General features: G+C 40.9%; 1 protein-coding gene across 2 annotated transcripts in view; it reads right to left on the bottom strand.

The window, feature by feature from the left end:
- LOC143035860 (gamma-tubulin complex component 2-like) overlaps positions 1-24,294 on the bottom strand; it is a 72,679-nt gene that overhangs the window by 28,744 nt on the left and 19,641 nt on the right. For both annotated transcript variants that reach the window (XM_076202952.1, XM_076202953.1), the window contains exons 9-11: positions 23,277-23,453; positions 9,934-10,117; positions 3,805-3,955 (exon numbers count right to left, since the gene is read on the bottom strand). In XM_076202952.1, the coding sequence (XP_076059067.1) occupies positions 3,805-3,955; positions 9,934-10,117; positions 23,277-23,453 (512 nt within the window). The remainder of the gene's footprint in view (positions 1-3,804; positions 3,956-9,933; positions 10,118-23,276; positions 23,454-24,294) is intronic.

Genomic DNA, 24,294 nt, shown 5'->3' with positions numbered 1-24,294 from the left:
ACTATTTTAGCCGTCTTCAGGTGGGTGAAGCTCTGCCCTACGTGGGCACTCGGCCTAGTCTATTTTGGGTCATCTCTCTCCAAGGGTTATTGTCCTCAGTGTGAGTCACATGGTTCTAGTGCCTGGTGACATATGATCTCTTCAGTGGTTCCCCATGATCCTCATCTACAGAAACTTTAGGCCATAGAAATCCAGATGCTACCTCAAGGCTTTGGTGATGGTTGGGGTATCACATCCATACAAGACAGATCACAAGCACCTTGAAAGCAAGCCTTTGACCTAAGTGCCTACACTCCAGTAAAATTTGTACATACAGCCATTGGCTTTCCATGCTTGTTGACTGGCAGAAAAAAAAAGGAAGATTTCTTCAAGATTAGTGTGGATAAAGGTGAAACTGGGAAAGGAGATGTGAGTTTTTGTAAATTCATATTTGCCTGGTAGTGAGAAGAGTATAGAAGAAAGGGAGGCTTTTGGATAGAATTAAATGAGTATATAGGGGGTTTAGGGAGAAATGTCAATGTAATATTGGGAGGTCTTAATGCTAGGGTAGGAAATCAATCAATAGATGGGATAGTTGAGAAGTGTGGAGTTCCAAGAAAAAAACTGTAGTGGACAGTTGATGGTGGAGATCTAGAAAGAGAGCTGATGATAGCAAATAGTGTTTAGGAAGTCAAGCATAAGTACACATGGGAGAGGGTGGTGGATGGAAGGGTGGTAGATAGGGCATTGATGGAATATGTAGTGTTAACCAGGAGAAGAGTAGGAAGAGTTTTGGATGTACATATTCTAAGGGGAGCGAGTGGGGGACTATCAGATCAATTTTTGGAAGGTTGAGAGTGGAGGATGGAAAAAGAGGAAAAAGACAGAAGGTAGGGAGGTGCTTCAAGTAAACTGCTTAAATGAGAAAGAAAAGGAGAAGGAGTACAAGAAGAAGCTGAAGGAGGAGTGGGAAGGAGTGAAGGATAAAGTAGAACTAGGAGTGGAGGAATGCGGAAGGTTCAATGAGGGTGTCACAAGGTGTACAAAGTTGGTGTGTGGAACAAGGAGGATGGGAGGAAATACAAGGAAGGGTAGTGAGTGGTGGGGTGAGGAGGCAAAGAAGGTGGTAGAAGAGAAGCAAGCATTTACAGATTGGTTACAAAATAGGATGAGAGAATCATATGAGAGATACAAAGAAAAGAGAAGTAAAGCATAAGATAAAGGAGGCGGAGAGGTGACCATGTGTGATATGGGGTAAAAGTGAGCATATGTGAAATGGGGTAAGAGTATGACAAATAAAAAGATGTTTTGGAAAGAAATTAAGAGAGGAAGAAGAGGTCAATCAAGTAAAGAGGAAAAGGTGAAAGGTTTAAATGTAAAGATGATAATGGAAGCAAAAATTATAAGAGGAAGATGGGCAGAGTATTTTAGAGTTACTAAATGTGAAGGAGGATAGGGAAGTTGCAGTGGGAAGTGCTAAGAAAAGGACAGTGATGAGTGAGGAAAATGGAGGAGAAATAAGGAAAGATGAGGTGAAAGCAGTTGTTAACCATTTTGGTACCATGACCCCTACATAGGTGTCATGAAGCGTGAGTGGGTACATGAGGGTGCCGGTGTCACCGTCTATTATATTTTTTGTAGTTGTGCATGAGTTACTCCCGGATTCTGCGAACTGGTTTGATCACATTTTCTGTGTTTATTATTACTCTGTAGCAGGATCAGAGGAGGGATTGAGGAAATTAGTGAGAGTTTGGAAAGGTATGTGAGTGCAAGAATTTGACTCACACTTAAGTGGTTAAAAGGATGAGAACAGATAAGGCACCTGGGTTGGATGGGTGTCATGCAGAGTGTAAAAAAGGGAGGTATAGTGACAGTGGACTGGCTGGTGAGGTTGTTTAATGTTTGTTTAAAAGAAGGTAGAGTACTGCAGGATTGGAGGAGTGCCTGTATAGTTCTGCTTTACAAGGGAAAAGGGGACAAGTGTGTGTAATAGTTTCATAGGGATCAGTTTGTTGGGTGTAGTTGGGGAGGCTTATGGGAGGGTTTTGAATGAGAGGATTAGGAGAGGAACAGAGGGAATAATTCGTGAGGAACAGTGTGGGTTTAGGACAGGTAGGGGATACGTGGATCAGATTTTTGTGGTACGACAGATATGTGAGAAAGCTTTAGGAAAAGGTAAGGATATTTTTTGGGCTTTTATGGATCTGGAAAAGGCTTATGACAGAATAGACAGGAAAGCACTGTGGGAGGTATTACAGATATATGGGATTGGAGGAAAGCTGTGTGAGAGGTAAATGCAAGGGCAATGGATCAGGGATTGGAGATAGTTTAAGAAAATGGAAAATAGTGGGAGATAAGACTATTGTTTTTTGCTAATGACATTGTGCTTGTGGCAGGATCACAGGAAGGATTAAGAAAGTTAGTGACAGAGTTTGGGAAGTTGTGTGAAAGAAGGAAGTTGAAGATAAATGTGGATAAATGTAAGGTGATGAGATGTGCAATGGGAGAATGTGACGGCAAATTACAAGTGAGTATTAAGGGAAAGAGATTAGAGGAAGTGGATAGTTTTAGAATCTTGGGTGTGAATGTGGCAAGAAAGGGAGGAGTAGAGGTGGAGGTAGAATGTAGATTGAGAGAAGCAAGTAAATGCCTTGGGGGATTAAAGTGTAATGAGAAACAGACATTTTGGAATGGATAGTAAAAGGAGATTGCATGAAGGAGTGAATGTGCCAACAGCACTGTATTGGGCAGAAACATGGAACATAAGAGAGGAAGAGAGGAGGAGTTTGAATGTGTTTGAGATGAGGTGCCTGAGAAGTATGATAGGGATTACTAGGCTGAATAGAGTGAGAAACAAGGTGGTGAGGAGGAGAGTGGGGATGGAAAGGAAATTGGGAGATAGGTTTGATGAAAGAGTAATGGGATGGTTTGGACACATGGAAAGAATGAGTGATGAAAAATTTGTAAAAGAGATGTACAAGGCAGAGGTGGAAGGAGTGAACATGAGGGGGCAACCTAGGATGAGTTGGATGGATTGGGTAAATAGGGCACTGGGAAAGAGGGGAATGTATGTTGACGAAGGACGGGAGAAGATTGAAGATATGAGTGAATGGAGAATGGTTGTGTATGGATGATGCTGTGATGCATGAGAGGGAGTGGGCGGGGGATGGGGGGTGAGGGAGTATGTGTGAACAATATTTTGATGCAGCCAGAAGGGATTTCTTCCTGTTTTCTCTTTTTCTGCACGAGGGGGATGGAGAGTCACTGATTAAATGAAGAAGCCTTGCTGTGGATGTGCTGTGTCTTGCTGCACTGCTCTCCCATCCATGAGGAGCCAAAATATGAGGGAAGGAGGGGGCTGAATGGGAGTGGAGTATGTGGGGATGGAATGCATGGGAGGTGCCAAGATAAGAGAGAGGGAGGAGGGTGGAGGGGAGTGGAATATATAGGAAATGAATGGGTGGGAGTGGTTTCTATGCCTTTTTTCTTTTTGGCTACCCCCCATGTAGGAAGCAAAAGCCTTTGGTATATGTATGTTTTTTTGGCTACCTCCCTTGTAAGGGGGAAATAGACATTGGTATATGTATGTATGTATGTATGTATACAAGTGTTCCTATCATATCCGTGTATTATTCAACGGATGCCATTTTGGTTTTTATTTTGTAGTTGACAATATCTTTGTGCAGAACTAAGCTGTGAATGCTTATCTAAATGTGGTATGTACAAGTTATTTGTGGAGTATGCCAAGCTTTTCTGTTGCCAAAAATGGGTGTCCTATGCAATCATGTTAATTTCAGTCAATAGAAACATCAACAATGTCCTCACCTTAATCTACCCATTAGATCCTTGTCCTTCATCAGTAGCTGTAAAAGCCGTTTGGAGGCAAAACTATAGGTTCTCTCAATGGCATAAACATAAGACTTATCTCCTACTGAATACAATAATTCCTCCTGCTGTGGGCACACAAAAGTGTTGTCTGCAAAAAACAAAACAAAAAAATACATACATACATATATATACCAAGGCTTTTTCACCCTTACAAGGGAGGTAGCCAAAAAGGAAAAGGAATAAATTCACTCCCACCCATTCCATCCCTGAATACACTCCACACCCCTCCACCCTCCCTCTCATCTTAGCACCTCCTGGATGACAGGTCTTCCCTGCACCTCGTCCACCGCCCTGGGTCAGAAGCAGTGTCGCAAGACAGAGCACATCCACAGCAAGGCCGCTTCATTAAATCGGCGACCTCCCCCTCTCCGTCCCCACATGCATAAATGGAGAAGACAGGGAGAAATCCCTTAGGGCTGCGTCAAATTTTGCTCACACATACTACCTCACCCATTCCACCTCATGCATCACAACATCATCCATATACAACCATTCTCCATTCACCCGTCTTCTGTCCTCTCCCGTCCTTCCTCAACAGACATTCCCCTCTTCCCCAAAGCCCCCTTCACCCCATCCACCCATCTCATCCTAGGACGTCCCCTCATGTTCACTCCCTCCACATCTGCCTTCCATACATCTTTTACTAGTCTTTCTTCACTCATTCTTTCCATGTGTCCAAACCATCCTAATACTCTTTCATCAACCTTATCTCCCAACTCCCTTTCAACTCCCGTTCTTCTCCTCACCTCCTCATTTCTCACTCTATCTAGCCTAGTATCCCCCATCATACTTCTCAGACACCTCATCTCAAACACATTCAAACTCCTTCTCTCTTCCTCTCTTATGTTCCATGTTTCTGCCCCATACAGTGCTGTTGGCACAATCACTCCTTTGTACAGTCTCCTCTTAGCATCCATTCCCAAATGTCTATTCCTCATTACACTCTTCAATCCACCAAGGCATTTACTCGCTTCTCTCAATCTACATTCTACCTCCACCTTCACTCCACCTTTTCCTGCCACATTTGCACCCAAGTATCTAAAACTATCCACTTCCTCCAGTCGCTCTCCCTTTATGCTCACTTCCAGTCTACTGCCACTTTCACCCCTTGTACATCTCATCACCTTACTTTTACCCACATTTATCTTCAGCTTTCTTCTATCACACACTCTCCCAAACTCTGTCACCAACCTCCTCAGTCCCTCCTCCAATCCTGCCACAAGTGCAGTGTCGTCAGCAAACAACAGCTGGCTCACCTCCCACTTTTCTCAATTTTCTTTAACCATCTCCAATCCCTGACCCACTAACCTTGCATTTACCTCTCGCACTACCCCATCCATGTATAAGTTGAACAGCCAGGGCGACATAACGCATCCTTGACGAAGTCCCACCTTTACCTCGAACCACTCACTCTCTCCATTTCTAATCCTGACACAAGCTCTACTACTCTCATAAAAACTCTTGACAGCTCCTAGAAGCTTTCCTCCTATCCCATATATCTGCATAACCTCCCACAGTGCCGTTCTGTCTACCCTATCGTAAGCCTTTTCCAGATCCATAAAAGCCCAAAAAACATCCTTCGCCTTTCCTATAGCTTTCTCACATATTTGTCTTACCACAAAAATCTGATCTACACAACCTCTACCCGTCCTAAATCCACACTGTTCCTCACCAATTACTCCCTCTGTTCCTCTCCTAATCCTCTCATTCAAAACCCTCCCATAATCCTTCCCAACTACACTTAACAAGCTAATCCCTCTGAAACTACTACATTCACACTTGTCCCCTTTTCCCTTGTAAAGTGGAACTATACAGGCACTCCTCCAGTCCTCCAGCACTCTACCCTCTCTCCAGCAAACATTAAATAACCTCACCAGCCAGTCCACTATCACTGTACCTCCTTTTTTTAGACATTCTGCATGGCATCCATCCAGACCAGGTGCCTTACCTGCTTTCATTATCTTAACACACTGCCTTCACTTCATCCTTCCTTATTTCTCCTCCATTTTCCTCACTCATCACTCTCATTTTCTTAGCATTTCTCACTGCAAATATCTTCCCCACCCTATCCTCCTTCACATTTAGCAACTCCCTAAAATATTCTGCCCATCTTCCCCTTACTGCCTTCTCTTCCATTATCATCTCTCCATCTGCACCTTTTACCTTTTCTTCTCTACTTGATTCGGCTCCTCTTCCTCTCTTAATTTCTTTCCAAAACATCTTTTTATTACTTTCAAAATTTTCTGTCATACTCTTACCCCACTTCTCATCTGCTCTCCTCTTTGCCTCCTTTACCTTTTGCTTTACTTCTCTTTTCTTTTCTTTGTACCTCTCATATGACTCCCTTGTCCTATTTTGTAACCAATCTGTGAAAGCTCGCTTCTTCTCTTCTACAACCTTCTTTGTTTCCTCATCCCACCATTCACTACCCTTCCTTTTATTTCCTCCTGTCCTTCTTGTTCCACACACCATCCTTGCACACTTTGTGACTCCCTCCTTGAACCATCCCCATTCCTCCTCCACACCTACCTTTACTCTATCCTTCACTCCCTTCCACTCCTCCTTCAGCTTCTTGTACTCCTCCTTTTCCTTTTCATTTAAAGAGTTCACTCTAAGCACCTACCTACCTTTGGTCCCTTTCCTCTTTCTCCATCTATCCTCCACTCTCAACTTACCTTCCACCCAAAAATGATCTGATATTCCCCCACCCTCTCCCCTTAGCACATGTACATCCTTAACTCTTCATATCATAATCCTATTTACCACTACATAATCCACCAACACTCTATCTACCACCCTTCCATCCACCACCCTCTCCCATGTGTACTTATGCTTGACTTTCTTCCGAAACACTGTATTTGCTATCATCAACTCTCTAGACACATTTCCACCATCAACTCTCCACTACGATTCTTTCCTGGAACTCCACATTTCCCAACCACTCCATCAATTGGACAATTTCCTACCCTAGCATTAAGGTCTCCCAGTACTATTACATTGACATTTCTCCCTAAATCCTCTATGCACTCATTTAAATCTATCCAAAAGGCCTCCCTTTCTTCTACACTCTTCTCACTGCCAGGCTCATATGCACTTACAAAGACCCACATCTCCTTTCCCAGTTTCACCTTCATCCACATTATCCTTGAGGAAACCTCCTTCCACTCCACTACCCGTTTACCTATCTCTTCACTTACTAGAATAGCCACCCCTTCCCTCCCTCGCCCTCACTTCACTCCTGATAACCTCCTACTTACACTCACCCTTCCCTTTCAACTTAGTTTCACTCAAAGCCAACACATCCATCTTTCTTCTCAAAAACATACTACCTATCTCTTCCCTTTTACTCTCATCTGTACCACATCCACGCACATTAAAAGACCCAAACCTTAGGGTGCTGGTTGGAAAACTCCCAGACCCTCTTATGCCTTTACTTTTTCGTTTAGGAATGTCCCCTGTGGGGCTACAAGAAGGATGCCTAGTCCCACTCCCCGTCCCTTTCTTCTCGCCTCTTACGATCCAAGTGGAAATACTTGGTGGCAGTATTCTTTTCCCCCACCACAGGAAAAATAAATAAATAATAATAATAATGATAAATAAATAAATAAGAAAAAAAAAAAAATAAAAAAAAATTATTTGAGTATAGAATACTCCAAATCAATTCAGATTACAATAAAATGGTTATACATTTCCCCCCTCGGAGCATTTCTAAAGCCTATTGCAAGGGTCTCTGTTCAGCATGCTTACCTCTTCCCAACCTTGCTTCCAAATATCATTCCATGCAAACAATAGTACTGTCCTAGGTACTGTCTCCCTCTTATCTCCTGTTCCTCACCCACTACTTGGGTCAGAGGCAATGCAGTAAGACACATCACCTTCACAATAGGGCCCAAAAGCTTAACCTGATTAATCCCCACTGTATCATTGCATGGTGACTCTCCCCCCATCCACTCCAGAATTCCCAGAGCAGACATGAAGAAATTCCTTCGGGCCACATCAACTTCTCGTTTACTGATCACTCACGCCTATCTCATGTCCACTCTCTTCTCTGCTTGTAGCTAAGGCCCCCTTCACCCCATTCATCCACCTCATTCTCACTCTTCCCTTAAACTTATTCAATCCACCTCTGCTTTCCACACTCTTTTTGTTAGTCTTTCTTCATTCATTCTTTCCATAATTATGCCCACACCACCCCTAAATTTACATTCCTACTAAAATTCTCTACACATTCCAATCAGTCCAAAAAGTCTCCCTCTTCTCTTTACATATCAAGAGACCATATTGCATCCCAATTTTACCATTGCCCACATCATCCTCAAAGATACTTCCCTCCACTCCACCATCCACTTTCTTATCCCATCACTTACAGTGCTAGCCTTCCCTACCTCACCCATTCATCACTCCTGACACCTTTCCAACACTTCCAAACTGAAAATCACTTCTCCCTTTCAACTTAGACTCACTCAACCCCAACACATTCATCTTTCTTCTCACCAGTACACTACCTGACTTCTCTCTTATTCTCAAATGATCATATTCACACACATTTAATGACCTAATTACTAGGGTTCTTGTTGGAGTCACCCTCCCAGACCCTCTTATGCCTTGACTTTTTGTAGGAGGAAAACACAAAGTGGAGGATCCCTAGTCCTCTCACTACATCTCATTTAGTCACCTTTTTTGACTTAGAAATGGAGAGAGTGGTTTGAGGTAAAAGTAGGACTTGGCCAGGGATGTGTTCTGTCGCCTTGGCTGTTCAACTTATACAAGGATAGGGTGATGTGAGAGGGGATTGGAGATGGTTAAAGGAAATGGAGAAAAATGGGAGATAAGCCAGCTGTTGTTTACTAATGACACTCTACTTGTAGCAGGATCAGAGGAATTAAATTAGTGACAGAGTTTGTGATGGTGTGCAAAAGAAGTTGTAGATAAATGTGGGTAAAAGTAAGGTGATGAGATGTACAGTGGGAGAATGTGGCATCAAATTGGAAGCGAGTATTAAGAGAGAAATTTGAGGAAGTGGATAGTTTTAAATACTTGAGTGCAAATGTGGTGGGAAAGGGAGTGGAGGTAGAATGTAAATTGAGAGAAGTAAGTAAATGCTATGGGGCATTAAAAAGTGCGATGAGAAATAGACATTCAGGAACAGATGCTAAGAGGACTGTATGGAGTGAGTGTGCTGACAGCACTGTATGGAGCAGAAACATGGAACATAAGTGAGGAAGAGAGGAGTTTGAATGTATTTGAGATGAGGTGCCTGAGAAGTATGATAGGGGTTACTAGGCTAGATAGAGTGAGAAATGAGGTGAGGAGGAGAGCAGGAGTGGAAAGAAGTTGGGAGATAGAGTAGATGAAAATGTTGGGATGGTTTGGACACATTTTCGTGTGTCCAAACCATCCCAATACTATGAATGAGTGAAAAAATATTAATAAAAGAGGTGTGGAAGGCAGAGGTGGAGGAAGTGAACATGAGTGGGCAACCAAGAATGAGATGGACGGATGGGTTAAAAGTGGCATTAGGAAAGAGGGGAATGTCTGTTGAGGAAGGGAGAAGACAGATGATAGGGGTGAGTGGAGAATGGTTGTGTATTGATGATGCTGTGATGCATAGAAGGGAGGGTGGGGGATGGGGTATGTGCGAATGATATATTGGCACAGCCCGAAGGGATTTCTTCCTGTCTTCTCTTTTTTTGCATGAGGGGACGTAGAGGGGGGTTGCCGATTAAATGAAGTGGCCTTACTGTGGATGTGCTGTGACTTGCTACATTGATCCTGACCCAGGGCATTGGGCAAGATGCAGGGATGACCCATCATCCAGGAATAGCCAAGATAAGAGGGAGGGAGGGGAGTGAATGGGAGTGGACTATGTGGGAATGGAATGGACAGGAGTGGATTTTATGCCTTTGTTATTGGCTACCTCCCTTGAAAGGGGGAAAAAACCATTGGTATATGTATGTATATCAATTCATCACAGCTTTTTCATCAGAAATCAAAATACAATCTTAATGTATCTTGGCATGAAATTGTAGCCAACAAACTTAACCCTTAATCTACTTATGAACACACCTGAATCCCTGATGACATTGAAATATTTCCCTGTACGTAGAATGATGTCAGCATAGGACTGAAGAAATGAGGGAATATTGTGGGTACGAATGGTATATCTCTTCATCCAATACTCATCTGTGTTATCTTCTATAGAAAATTCTTCACTTTCCTTTTTCTTTTCCTCATTGTCAGTGATCATGAACTGTTGGAGAAAAGAGAGGAGTATTAATAAACCAATCTGTTGCTTTAGTTCTCTTACAGAAGATTTAAGGCCCCCACAAAAACAGTGCAGTGCATAAGTTTCTTGATTAGAAGATTTTGTAGAGCTGTTTGGAGTGAATGAGTGTAGGACAAACCAGTATAAGCCAAAGTACAAACTGAGACACAGGCAATGCAGCATAGATCAAAGGGAGATTTCCTGTTGCTGAATTGAAGTACAGTTTGAACTTTTCTCATTTGAAATTCTGAGGTAGTACATCTAGAAACATTTCATGTGAGATGGGCATGAGAGTGGATAACCAAAAAAAAATCTACATTGGTCGGGGGTTCTGGAGCAGAGCCCCCGGTGGGGGTCAGGGGGCCGTGGGCCTAGGCTGAGTCCCTGGGCTGAATCACTAGTAAACAAACGCATGCAAGCTGATGTTCCTATCAATATAATTTGGCCAAAATAAAATCTACCCCAGTCATCACCTTGCTATACATACATGTGTGCACCACACCACACAATGCTACACAAAATGAATCACTTGTAGGCCAGCACAAAATAAACTGCTTACACACAGGTACAGCTGACATATGAATCGCCCAAAAATTCACATCAAACAAAAATTATCTGACAAATTTTTTTTTAATTTTTTTTAACAGGATCATTTATTACAATCGGGAATTAATGACAAAAATCAAGATCATTGTCAGGAAAAGAAAAAAATCAGAATTCAGATTTAAATAGGAAGAATATCATGCCTGGTAAGAGAAAAATTAAAATTGTGCTGTGTTTCAGTTTGCACTTAGGGTTATAATCTTTTTGTGTTCTGTGTGGTGGTTGCATCTTGGGCATTTGGTGGCTGTTGCTAGGTAGATTTTGTGTTAATTACTGTTTAAGTACAGGGTGATGACCTAGAAGGAAGAATGCCAGTTCCATTCTTGCCTGTCTTGGGAGCAATTTCTTGGTGGGTTGATTCTTGGTGGAAATCTGGTGAATGTAGAATTTGGTGGTCTTGTAAAGAGAGCTTATTTTGTGACTTGTGTACATGTTATTGTATCAGAAAGTTGTGATGTACTGGGGCTGGTTGCTGTAGGTGATTGAATAGAAAGGTAAAAAGTATCACTACTACAAACATAAGTTGCTGAAGCTCATAATCAAAACATTATGACTCAGATTGATTGGTTCAATTTAATGTTTTGAAATCCCTTTATCAGGAGGCTATGGCTTTTGCCCATTACAGAGGACTTTGTAGTGTGGAACATAATGAACCATACCCTTGGTCCAACTCGCTAGTGGCAAATTTGAATTACCATCACCTTGACCTATGTCACAAATATTGACATTCTTGCTTGCTTGGCCAGTGAGCATCCATATAAACATGTAGATTTTTTTTTCTTCAAAATGCTAACTGGGACAAATTTTCAAATAATGAAACAAAGATGGAAGAGAAATGGAACATATTTAAGAAAAAATACAAGGAGGGAAAAGATAAATATGTACATAAGAACATAAGAAATAAAGGAGACTGCAAAAGACCATAAGGCCTACACTAGGCAGCTCCGTATCCATCACCACCTGTCATCCCCATCCATAAAGTTGTCTAATCATTTCTTAAAACAACTGATAGTTTCAGCGCTTACTACATGGTTACTAAGTTTATTCCATTCATCGACCACCCTATTTGTAAACCAATTCTTGCCTATTTCCTTCTTAAATCTAAATTTGTCCAGTTTATACCCATTACTGCGAGTCCTGCCCTGTTGTTTTATTATGATGACCTTGTTTGCATCACCCTTGTTATAGCCTTTGATCCACTTGAACACTTCTATTAGATCACCCCGCACTCTGCGTCTTTCCAGAGAGTGTAAGTTTAGGTGCCTAAGCCTCTCTTCGTAAGGCAAATTTCCGAGTCCTTGTATCATTTTGGTCATTCTTCTCTGTACTGGGTTTACATAAAGTGTTGGTATAACAAAAAGTGTAGTGATGCTAAAGATAGAAGAGACAAAGCAAAAAAAAAAAAAAATGACAAACTGAGAAATGAATATGTTGATATATATAGAGAGGTAAAAGAAACTACGAAAAAGATATAATAGACAATTGCAAAGACCAACCTAAACTATTTTACAGATATGTAAATGACAAACTAAAAGATAAATATGAAATAGTGGAACTGCGTGAAGGAAACAAAGAATATACAGATGTAGAAATGGCTGAAGTAGACCAGGCATTTTATGTCTGTATTTACAATTGAAAGCTCACAAATTTGGGATGAAGGACAGCGAGAAGGATCCCCTAAAATGAAAGAAATAACGGTGACCCAGAAAGAAATAAAGGACCAAATAAAGAATCTTGACATCAGAAAGTCATATGGGCCCGATGGAATAACGAACTGGATATTGAAAGAATGTATAGATGAAGTTACAGACAAAATACACAAGAAAATTAACTTTCACTCAAAGAAGAAAAAGTACCACAGGATTGGAAAAATGCAAACATTGTACCAATATATAAAGGAGGAGACATAGAAAACCCAACAAATTATAGACCAGTATCCCTTAAAAGCACAATTGCAAAAAATAAGCAAAAAAAAAAAAATAAATAAAATAATAATAATAAATAAATAAATGGATTAAACACTTGGAAGAGAACAATATACTAGACCCTAAACAATTTGGATTTAGAAGTGGAAGATCATGCACTACAAACTTATTATGCTTTTACTCGAGATTAATAGAAATAATACAAGAAAGAGATAGATGGGCAGACTGTGCTTTCTTGGACTTACAAAAGGCTTTTGACAAAGTACCACACAAAAAGCTAAGAAAAAATTGAAACAGTAGGTGGAATACAAGAAAAATTATTGGAGTGGATGAAAGATTTCTTGAACGGAAGAAAAATGAGGGTGGTACTTAGAGACAAAACTCAAACTGGGAAGATATGATAAGTGGTCCCCCCCAAGGTTCTGATAATGTTTGCTATTTATATAAATGACATGGATGAAGGCATGGAATGTTATATGAACTTCTTTGCAGATGATGGGATACTATTAAAGAGAATAAGTACAGAGGAAGATTGCAAATCTTTTCAAGAAGACCTGGACAAAGTCTGGAAATGGAGTCAAAAGAGTGAAGTGAATTTTAACATTAAGGAATGCAGTATAATGGAATTTGGAAAGAGCAAAAATAGAATCTCAGATCAACATATAATTGTTACAAAGGAAGTAAAAAAAAAAAAAAAGTAAACTCAGAGAGGGACCTAGGAGTAACCATCTCTAACGACATGACATCAGACAAACATGTCAACGAATTAGCTGGAGAAACTTTTAACTTATTTAGATCAATGAAAATGGCCTTTGACTACATGGATGAAGAGATGGTAAAGAAAATACTAGTTACACTGATAAGACCAAAATTGGAATACGTAGCATCTCTGGACACCTAGTTAAAAAAAAAAAAAAAAAAAAAAAAAAAAAAAAAAAAAAAAAAAAAAAAAAAAAAAAAAAAAAAAAAAAAAAAAAAAAAAAAAAAAAAAAAAAAAAAAAAAAAAAAAAAAAAAAAAGAGAGCAATGACAAAGATGGCACCAACAATTTACAATTTGACATACAAACAAAGATTAGACAAACTAAATCTACCAACCCTAGAACAAAGAAGAGAAAGAGGTGATTTGATAACCATTTACAGAATTATGAAAGGGATGGAAATTCTTGATAGGGATGACCTACTGAAATGGGAGAGAAGAGCTACAAGAGGACACGAGAAGAAACTTAAGGACAGTTACAAAAGAGATCTGAAAAAGAATACCTTCCCACACAAAGTAATCGATATCTGAAACAAACTGAAAGAGGAAACAAAGAGTGCTAAAACTATACACGACTTTAAGAATAAACTACATGCGAAAAGATACAACAGCAGGTCACTATGAGCATAGCTCTCCTCCTGCAAGATACAACTAGGTGAATATATACAAACATATACCAAATGCTTTTTCTTCTTTAAGAGCGGTAGCCAAAGTCAGAAAGCATAAATTCCACTCCCACCCCTTTCATTCCCATACACCACCTATCATTTATACATATACCATATACCAAAGGCTCTTTCCCCCTAATAAAGGAGGTAGCAAAAAACAAAGGCATAAAATCCACTCCCACCTATTCCATCCCCAACATACTCCACTCCCATTCACCCCACTCTCTCCTTATCTTGGCTCCTCCTGGATGATGGGTTATCCCTGCAATTTACCCACTGCCTTGGGTCTGAAGCAATGTTGCAAGACAGCACACCCACAACAAGACCACTTCATTAAATCAGTGATCCCCACCCCCCTCTCTGTCCCCTCATGCAGAAAAAGAGAAGACAGGGAGAAATCCCTTTGGGCTGCATCAAAATATCTTTTTACACATACTACCTCACTCCCCATCCCCCACCCACTCCTCATGCATCACGGCATCATCCATACACAACCATTCTCCATTCATCCCTATCTTCTGTCTTCTCTTGTCCTTCCTCAACAGACATTCCCTTCTTCCCAATGCCCCTTTTACCCCATCCATCCATCTCATCCTTGGTTGCCCCCTCATTTTCACTCCTTCCACCTGTCTTCTACACATTTTACTAATTTTTTTTTTCACTCATTCATTCCGTGTCCAAACCATTCCATATCTCCCTTTCCACCCCATCTCTCCTCCTCACCCCCTTATTTCTCACTCTATCCAGCCTAGTAACACCAGCACCTCATCTCAAACACATTCAAATTCCTCCTCTCTTATGTTCCATGTTTCTGCCCTGTACAGTGCTGGCGGCAAAATCACTCCTTCATACAATCTCCTCTTAGCATCCATTCCCATTCTATTACACTTTTTAATCTCCCAAGGCATTTACTTGCTTCTCTCAATCTACATTCTAACTCCACCTCTACTCCTCCATTTCCTACCACATTTGCACCCAGTATCTAAAGCTATCCACTTCTTCCAATCTCTCTCCCTTAATACTTACTTCCAGTCTGCTACCACTTTCTCCCCTTGTACATCTCATCACCTTACTTTTACCCATATCTATTTTCAACTTCCTTCTTTTGCGCACCTTCCAAAACTCTGTCACCAACTTCCTTAATCCTCCTCTGATCCTGCTACAAGTGCAGTGTCGTCAGCAAACAACAACTGGTTCATCTCCCACTTTTTTCCATCTACTTTAACCAACTCCAATCAACACTGACAATAGTTAACATGTACATTCCCCCCCCAATCATCCCCCACAGTTCCAAACACCTTCAGGCCTCAATTCAACCAACTAGCCTCAATCCCCAACCTGATCATGGGTGGTGACTTCAACGCCAAGTCATCTGCCTGGTATGTCGACAACCCTGACACAGACAGAGGGCTTGATATACAGACTCAGTTTGACTCATTGACTATCATGAACAACACACATAATCATACACATATCCCACACCAAGCCCTATACACTCCCTCCTCTCCTAATATCACCTTCTGCCCCCCCTGCCTAACCCCAACAACATCATGGAGAGTGGTCGGAACCCTTGGTTCTGACCATCTTCCAATCATCATCACCACCAAAACAAGATGCACCCCAATTGGCCACAGACACACATACACCAATTACAAGAGAGCTAACTGGGAAGCTTTTACTGAAGAGACAGAACAACATTTTGAAACACTTAAAAGTACACCAATCACAAACATAAACAATGCTGTGCACACTTTTAATACAATCATACAAAACACAGACAAGAGATACATCCCTAGAGGCAACAGAAAATCACACAACCCCAACTTCACACCAGAAATCCAAGGCCTCATCAGACAACGAGACACACTTAAACACAATACCCCCACACCTATCCCTCAAAACATAGCAGACCAAATACAAACACTAAACACTGTGATTGCCAATAAAATACACGAACAAAAAACACAAAATTGGCAAAACTTTATCAACACACTTGATCACAAAACAAACACCAGCAAATTGTACAAAACAAACACCAGCAAATTGTACAAAACACTCAACAGCATTGCACTATCCAACAGTAACACAACACACTCTCACGCAGCAATAATCACAACAGACAATCTACCCTCAAACAGACAACAAGCAAACACACTCATAAATCATTTTGCACAGACAAGCCATCTCACTTCTCACCCTGACGACTGACGCACTATTCGACGTAAGAAAGACTTTCCCACAGACTCAGACTATACACCCTTCATAGACAGTCAGACAAAACACATAATACATAATCTCAAGCACTCATCTGCCTGTGGCCCAGATAACATAAGTAACATCCACCTAAAACACACTGGACCACAAGGTATACACACACTCACAAACATTGCAAACTACAGCTATTCACACAACACTATACCCGACATCTGGAAGCACGGTAAAATAATCACCATTCCAAAACCGAACAGACCCAACAATCCCAACATCGCACCACCCAATCACACTTCTCTGCACCCCCTCTAAAGTCATTGAATGCCTAATACTTCAATTTGTCACACCACATATTCCCCTTGCTGACTCACAACACTCCACAAACACTCTTCTGATAAACCTCACACAAAGAATTTTAGATGGCATCAATTCAGATAGGCCCCACCACAGAACACTTATTATAACATTAGACATTAGTAAAGCATTTGATGCTATCCCCCGCCACAACCTAACAAATAAAATATATAACACAGACATGCACAATAACACCAAAAGATGGCTGGCCAATTATCTGGCAGGTAGGAATGCTTACGTGTCATATAATGGCCAATCATCGCACATCAGAAACATTAAGAATGGAGTACCACAGGGCTCTGTTCTATCCCCCATGCTCTTTAATCTATACATGCATGACTTACCCACACCAGACACCTCAGAAATACAAATCTCTTCCTACGCAGACGACATAACAATCACATGCACACATTGTAACACAGACAAAGCTGCAGAAATAATCCAGCCATACCTTGATACACTCAACACATGGTTCATCACAAACAGACTCAAAATAGCTCCAACCAAATCTACAGCAACACTTCTCACCAACTGGACAAAAGAACACAAATACATACCTCATCTCTACATCAACAACACTCTAATACCACATACAAACACACCGAAAATTCTTGGTGTAACAAACGATACATCCATGTTTTTCAAACAACACATCACAAACATAAAAAACAAATGCACACCTAGACTTAACGCACTTAAGTCAATCGCTGGAACAACATTTGGACAAAACAAAGAAACTAATACAATATACAAACAATGCATACACTCAGTGATGAATTATGCGAGTCCTGCATGGGCCCCTAATCTCAGTGAGACACACCACAAAACCCTTCAAATCATACAAAACAAAGCCCTAAAAACAATTACAGGCTGCACAAATATAACACCTACAGACCATTTACACCATGAAACAAAAGTCCTCAAAGTCAAGGACCACCTCGACATGAGAGGCACACAAACACTTGCCGCAGCCACCACAAACACATCACACCCACTACACTACATAGCAGAACACCCACACACACCAAGAAACATTAAAACAACACCCAAAGACCTGTATCACACACAGATACTCTCTTCTCTTCCTCCACAACCACCAAATACCAGCCTCCGGAAACATATTCATAATCATATCACTCACCGCTCCATTAACACACTGCTGCATGCCAGACCCCCTGATATCCACCCTTCTGAATCCTCTCTCCCACGAAAGGACAGAGTCCACCTGGCCAGACTGTGGTGCGGCCACCACCCAGCACTTCTAAGCTACCAGAAGAGGCTGGATGACCGCATTGTGAACAGCTGCCCAGGATGTAACACTTCACCCCATACCATACAACACATAATGCAAGACTGCATTATACACAATCATGCACACAAACAACACAACATACACTCTATAAAGGATTTGTGGGAAAACCCAGTTTTGGCTGTGGCATTCCTTGGGGAGACAGGACTGCTCGGACAGACAGTATAGGGAACGACAACAACAACAACTCCAATCCCTTGCACCACATAATCCATGTATAAATTGAACAGCCATGATAACATAACACATCCCTGGTGAAGTCCCATCTTTATCTCAAACCACTCTTTCCATTTCCAATTCTAACACAGGCTCTACTCCTCATAAAAACTCTTGACTACTCTTAATAGATTTCCTCCTATACCATATATTTACAATACCTCCCAAACTGCCTTCCTGTCAACCCTGTCATAAGCAATTTCCAAGTCCATGAAGGCCCAAAAAACATCCTTACCTTTTCCTATAGCTTTCACACATATCTGTCTTACCACAAAAATCTGATCCACACAACCCCTATCTGTCCTAAATCCATAGTTCCTCACCAATTACTCCCTCTGTTCCTCTCCTAATCCTCAATCAAAACCCTTCCATAGGCCTTCCCAACTACACTCAACACACTGATCCCTCTGAGATGACACTCACACTACAGGCACACCTCGACTTACATCGTTTCGACTTACGTCGTTTTCGAAGATACGTCGGTTTTCAAAAATAATATGGAAAAAAATTCAAGTTCTCGTTTTACTTGACTTTACGTCGGTCAGCCAATAATGGAATCGCATAAACACCAAAAAACGTTTCAAGCGTTTCAAGCAATTCATGTTACAATAAATAAGAATAAAAGCATGTAAAATTATATAAAGATTCAGTAACTGCTAAAATATATACCATAAAGTAGTATGGCCTAGTCCACTAGAACATGAAATCGCAACGGTACTTCCAATACGTATTTACCGTAAGCGGCGTCTCGACTCCTGCAATTCTTTTGGATTATTATCTGTTTACTGAAGTTTTGTAAATTTTCTCATTAACATTCACTTGTAACTGTAATATTTGCAGGGATATGACATCTACAAAACTTTACAGAATGTAGCAGCAGCATGGAATGATGTTCAGAGCACTGCTATGAATGGTGTATGGAAAAAGCTATGCCCGCAATTTGTGTACGATACTGTTGTTGTCAACAAAGATTTGGTTACAATGAGCAAAGAGCTGGATATGAATTTGGAGGAAGAGGATTTCACAGATTTATTTGAAAAAGACAAGGAGTTACTGACGAACAAGGATTTGATGGAACTTCAGGAGCAACAAAAGAAAGAAGAAGAAGAGGATGATGAATCTGAGCCACGCCACTTCACCATTAAGAAAATGGAGGAAGCATTTGCACACATCGAAAAAGGTCTTGCTATGTTTGAGGATATGGATACAAATGCTTAACGCTTTTCCAAGATAATGGGGGCTTGTTATGAAGCTTTTGCTCCTTATAATCTAATCCTTGAAGAAAAGAACAAGAAGACGGTTCAAGGACCAGTTTTTACGCGTCGAACGACGAGAATCAGCTGATGTTGATGTCGACAATCCCCAGCCATCTACGTCTACAACGTAAACATCAACATATTGTATCTACTGTTTTGGTAAACTGAAAATACATTAAAGTTTTTCACTTATTACAATATGATTATATGTAAGCTTGAAATAGTTTTTATTTCTTTGTTTTTTGTTTTGTTTTACCGTATGTTATTGACAATGCATTCAGAGTACAGCACCGCGAAATAGCAACGCGTAAACATCGACAATGTATGTACTGCATTGGTAAATTAAAAATACTTTATTCAATTTTTCACTTATTACAAAATGATTGTAAGCTTAAACTAGTTTTTATTTATTTGTTTTTTGTTTTGTTTCACCGTATGTAATTGACAATGCATTCATAAAGTACAGCAAATTGTACGTATTGATGAATAAGTACAGGTACTTTTTTATACTTTATTACAAAATGATAAATAAATGTTCTGTTTGGAAACTTAAAATAGATTTTTATTAACCTTGTTTAATAAAAAATGCAATCAAAAGTAAAATAAAGTACTGAAAAATGGCTATTGGCAGTTTAGCCTAGGCTACACCAGGCCTACCTAGCCTACTTGTAAGCAAATTCGACTTACGTCGTTTTTCGACTTACGTCGTGTCTCCTGGAACCAATTAACGACGTAAGGTGAGGTGTACCTGTAGTTCCCTTTTCCCTTGTAAAGCACTATTACAGGCATTCCTCCAGTCCTCTGGCACTCTACCCTCTTTTACATACATACATATACCAAGGCTTTTTCCCCATTACAACGGAAGTAGCCAAAAACAAAGGCATGGAAACCACTCCCACCCATTCCATCCCCTACATACTCCACTCCCCTCCACCCTTCCTCTTATCTTGGCACCTCCTGGATGACGGGTCATCCTTGCATCTTACCCACTGCCCTGGGTCGGAAGCAGTGCCGCAAGACACAGCACATCCACAGCAAGGCCGCTTCATTAAATTGGCGACCCCCCCTCTCTGTCCCCCCATGCAGAAAAGGAGAAGACAGAGAAATCCCTTGGGCTGCATTAATTTATTTGTCACACATACTCTCTCACCCCCCATCCCCCATCCATTCCCCCTCATGCATCACAGCATCATCCATAAACAATCATTCTACATTCACCCCTATCTTCTGTCCTCTCCTGTACTTCCTCATCAGACATTCACCTCTTTCCCAATGCCCCTTTTATCCCATCCATCCATCCATCCATCTCATCATAGGTCGACCCCTCAGGTTCACTCCTTCCACCTCTGCCTTCCACACCTCTTTTACTAATCTTTCTTCACTCATTCTTTCCATGTGTCCAAACCATCCCAATACTCTTTCACCAACCCTGTCTCCCAACTCCTTTTCCACCTCCATTCTCATCCTCACCTCCTCATTTCTCACTCTATCCAGCCTAGTAGCCCCTATCATACTTCTCAGGTACTTCATCTCAAAATAAACGGGGGAAACAGTGAGTGCCAAAACTATACAATATTTTAAGAATAAACTGGATGCGGAGAGATACGAAAATGGGTCACTACGAGCATAGCTCTCATCCCATAAAATACAACTAGGTAAATACATTCAAACTCGTCCTCTCTTCCTTATGTTCCATGTTTCTGGCCCATACAGTGCTGTTGGCACAATCACTCCTTTATACAATCTCCTTTTAGTATCCATTCCAAAATGTCTATTTCTCATTACACATTGTAATTCCCCAAGGCATTTACTCGCTTCTTTCAATCTACATACTACTTCTACCCCCACTCCTCCCTGTCCTGCTACATTCGCACCCAAGTATCTAAGTATCTAAAACTATCCACTTCCTCCAGTCTCTCTCCCTTAATACTCACTTCCAGTCTACTGCCACTCTCTCCCCTTGTACACATCATCACTTTACATTTATCTTCAACTTCCTTCTTTCGCACACTTTCCAAAACTCTGTCACTCACTTCCTCAATCCCTCCTCTGATCCTGCCACAAGTGCAGTGTTGTCAGCAAGCAACAACTGGTTTACCTCCCATTTTTCTCCATTTTCTTTAACCATCTCCAATCCCTGACCACCTTCCCTTGCATTTACCTCTTGCACCACCCCATCCATATATAAATTGAACATCCACGGTGACATATCACATCCCTGATAGTCCCACCTTTACCTGAAACCACTCACTCTCCCCATTTCTAATCCTAACACATGCTCTACTACTCTCGTAAAAACTCTTTATTGAGTTCAACAGCTTTCCTCTTATCCAATATATCTGCAATACCTCCCACAGTGCCTTCCTGTTTACCCTGTCATAAGCCTTCTCCAGATCCATAAAAGCCCAAAATACATCAATACCTTTTCCTATAGCTTTCTCACATATCTGTCTTAGCACAGAATTCTGATCTACACAACCTCTACCTGTCCTAAAACCACTATTCCTCACCAATTACTTCCTCTGTTCCTTTCCTAATCCTCTCAATCAAAATCCTCCCATAAGCCTTCCCAACTACACTTAACAAGCTGATCCTTCTGAAACAACTACACTCACACTTGTCCCCTTTTCCCTTGTAAAGTGGAACTACATAGGCACTCCTCCAGTCCTCAGGCACTCTACCCTCTCTTAAACAAACATTAAATAACCTCACCAGCCAGTCCACCACCACTATACCTCCCATGGCACACAAGAAACCCATAATCAGAGAAAATAAACTTTGAATGAAAGAATATTCTATATTTTGGCTACCAACTGTAGCCCTCTTAGGGAAAGTACATAAGACAGCTACAGCTGGAAGCCAAAATATATAATCTTCTTTCATTCGAAGTTTATTTTCTCCAACTGTGGGTTTCTTGTGTGTTATTTACAAATGTGCTGCTACATTTCTGTTTAGATATATACCTCACATGTTTTGACACTACATGATACCCATCTAATCCAAGTGCCTTACTTGCTCTCATCATCTTAACAGCTGCCTTCACTTCATCTTTCCTTATTTCTCCTCCATTTTCCTCATTTATCACTGTCATTTTCTTAGCATTTCCCACTGCAACTACCTTTACCTCCCTATCCTTGTTCACATTTAGCAACACACTAAAATACTCTTCCCATCTTCCTTTTACTCCTGTTTCTTCCATTATCATCTCTCCATCTGCATCTTTTACCTTTTCTTCTCTACTTGATTCGCCTCCTCTTCCTCTCTTGATTTCCTTCCAAAACATCTTTTTATTAATTTCAAAATTGTCATATTCTTACCCCATTTCACATATGCTCTTCTTTTTGCCTCTTTTATCTTATGCTTTACTTCTCTTTTTTCTTTGTACCTATCACTCTCACTTTGTATCTTTAAAGGAGAATAGGGAGGGAAAGGTAGTTGCAGTAGGAAGTGCTAAGAAAATGACAGTGATGAATGAGGAAAATGGAAGAGAAATGAGGAAAGATGAGGTGAAAGCAGTTATCAAAATAATGAGAGCAGGTAAGGAACCTGGGCTGGATGGGTGTCATGAGGTGTGTATAAAAAAAGGGAGGTACAGTGATGGTGGACTGGGTGGTGACGTTGTTTAATGTTTGTTTAAAAAAGGTAGAGTGCTGGAGGACTGGAGGAGTGCCTGTATAGTTCCACTTTACAAGGGAAAAGGGGACAAGTGTGAATGTAGTACTTTCAAAGGGATCAGTTTGTTGAGTGTAGTTAGGAAGGCATGGGTCTCTAAGAAGAGAGAACATGGGTAAAGGAGCAATTGATTGTAATGTTATTAAATTTTGGACAAATGATTATAACTTACCTCATTATATGGATCTGAAACAATACCCCTGTAAATCCACTTGGTAAGCATCTTCATGTAAGGAACGGCTGCAGCCTGAGCAAGGTATAGGGTTACTTCTTGTAGCTGCCCACACCCTGTTAGGCTTAAACTCCTTTCATGTAACAAGCTCAGCACTGCACCACCGTGGCTCTCAGACTGCAAGATAAACAGAATCAGTCAATAAACATCCTTAGGTCTCTTTATCAGGAGACCCACAGCCTTGAGGTATCCAGCTATGGCCACCCAGCTGGCCTATAGGTCACTAGCTACACTAAACCAATACCAATATCACATCTACAATCAGAAACCGAAATTGTCCACATAGAGCAGTACATGAAAATGACAGGTATACAATTTTATGTAAGAGTCCTCAAACCCATCCATTTACATCCTATCACACAAACACAGCCCACCATAGGCAACAAGGAAACAACTCCAGCAGCATTCTACTGAAACATCTATAGCGACCTACCATAAGTAATTACCCCTTCAGCACTTCCTTAGAAAAACACATGCACTATCTTATACCAAGGACTTTCTCCCCCTTATAAGGGAGGTACCCTAGTCAAAAGGCATGCACCCATTCCATCAAAAACAAGTAAAATCACACTCTGTGTGAAAAATAAATTGACAAAACACAAAGGGATTTCTCCTTTTATGCATATGGGGACGGAGAGGAGGTTTGGCTAATTTAATGAAGCAGCCTTGCTGTTGATGTGCTGTGTCTTGCAACACTGCTTCTGCACCAGGGCAGTGGGCGGGATGCAGGGATGACCCATCATCTGGGAGGTGCCAAGATAAGAGGGAGGGAAAGGGGTGGATGGGAATAAAGTATGTTGGGGATGGAATGGGTGGGGGTGGTTTTTGTGCCTTTGTTTTTTGCCTACCTCCATTGTAAGGAGGAAAAAGCTTTTGGTATATGTACAGTATGTAAAATCATACACATTATAAAACTCTTTAACAACAATAAAAATAGAAAGGTGGAGCAGAGTCAAAG

Source organism: Oratosquilla oratoria, chromosome 19 (genome assembly GCF_046742065.1).
Source record: "Oratosquilla oratoria isolate Oo_2021 chromosome 19, ASM4674206v1, whole genome shotgun sequence".
NCBI lineage: Eukaryota > Metazoa > Arthropoda > Malacostraca > Stomatopoda > Squillidae > Oratosquilla > Oratosquilla oratoria.
This window is presented reverse-complemented; position numbering and strand designations above follow the sequence as displayed.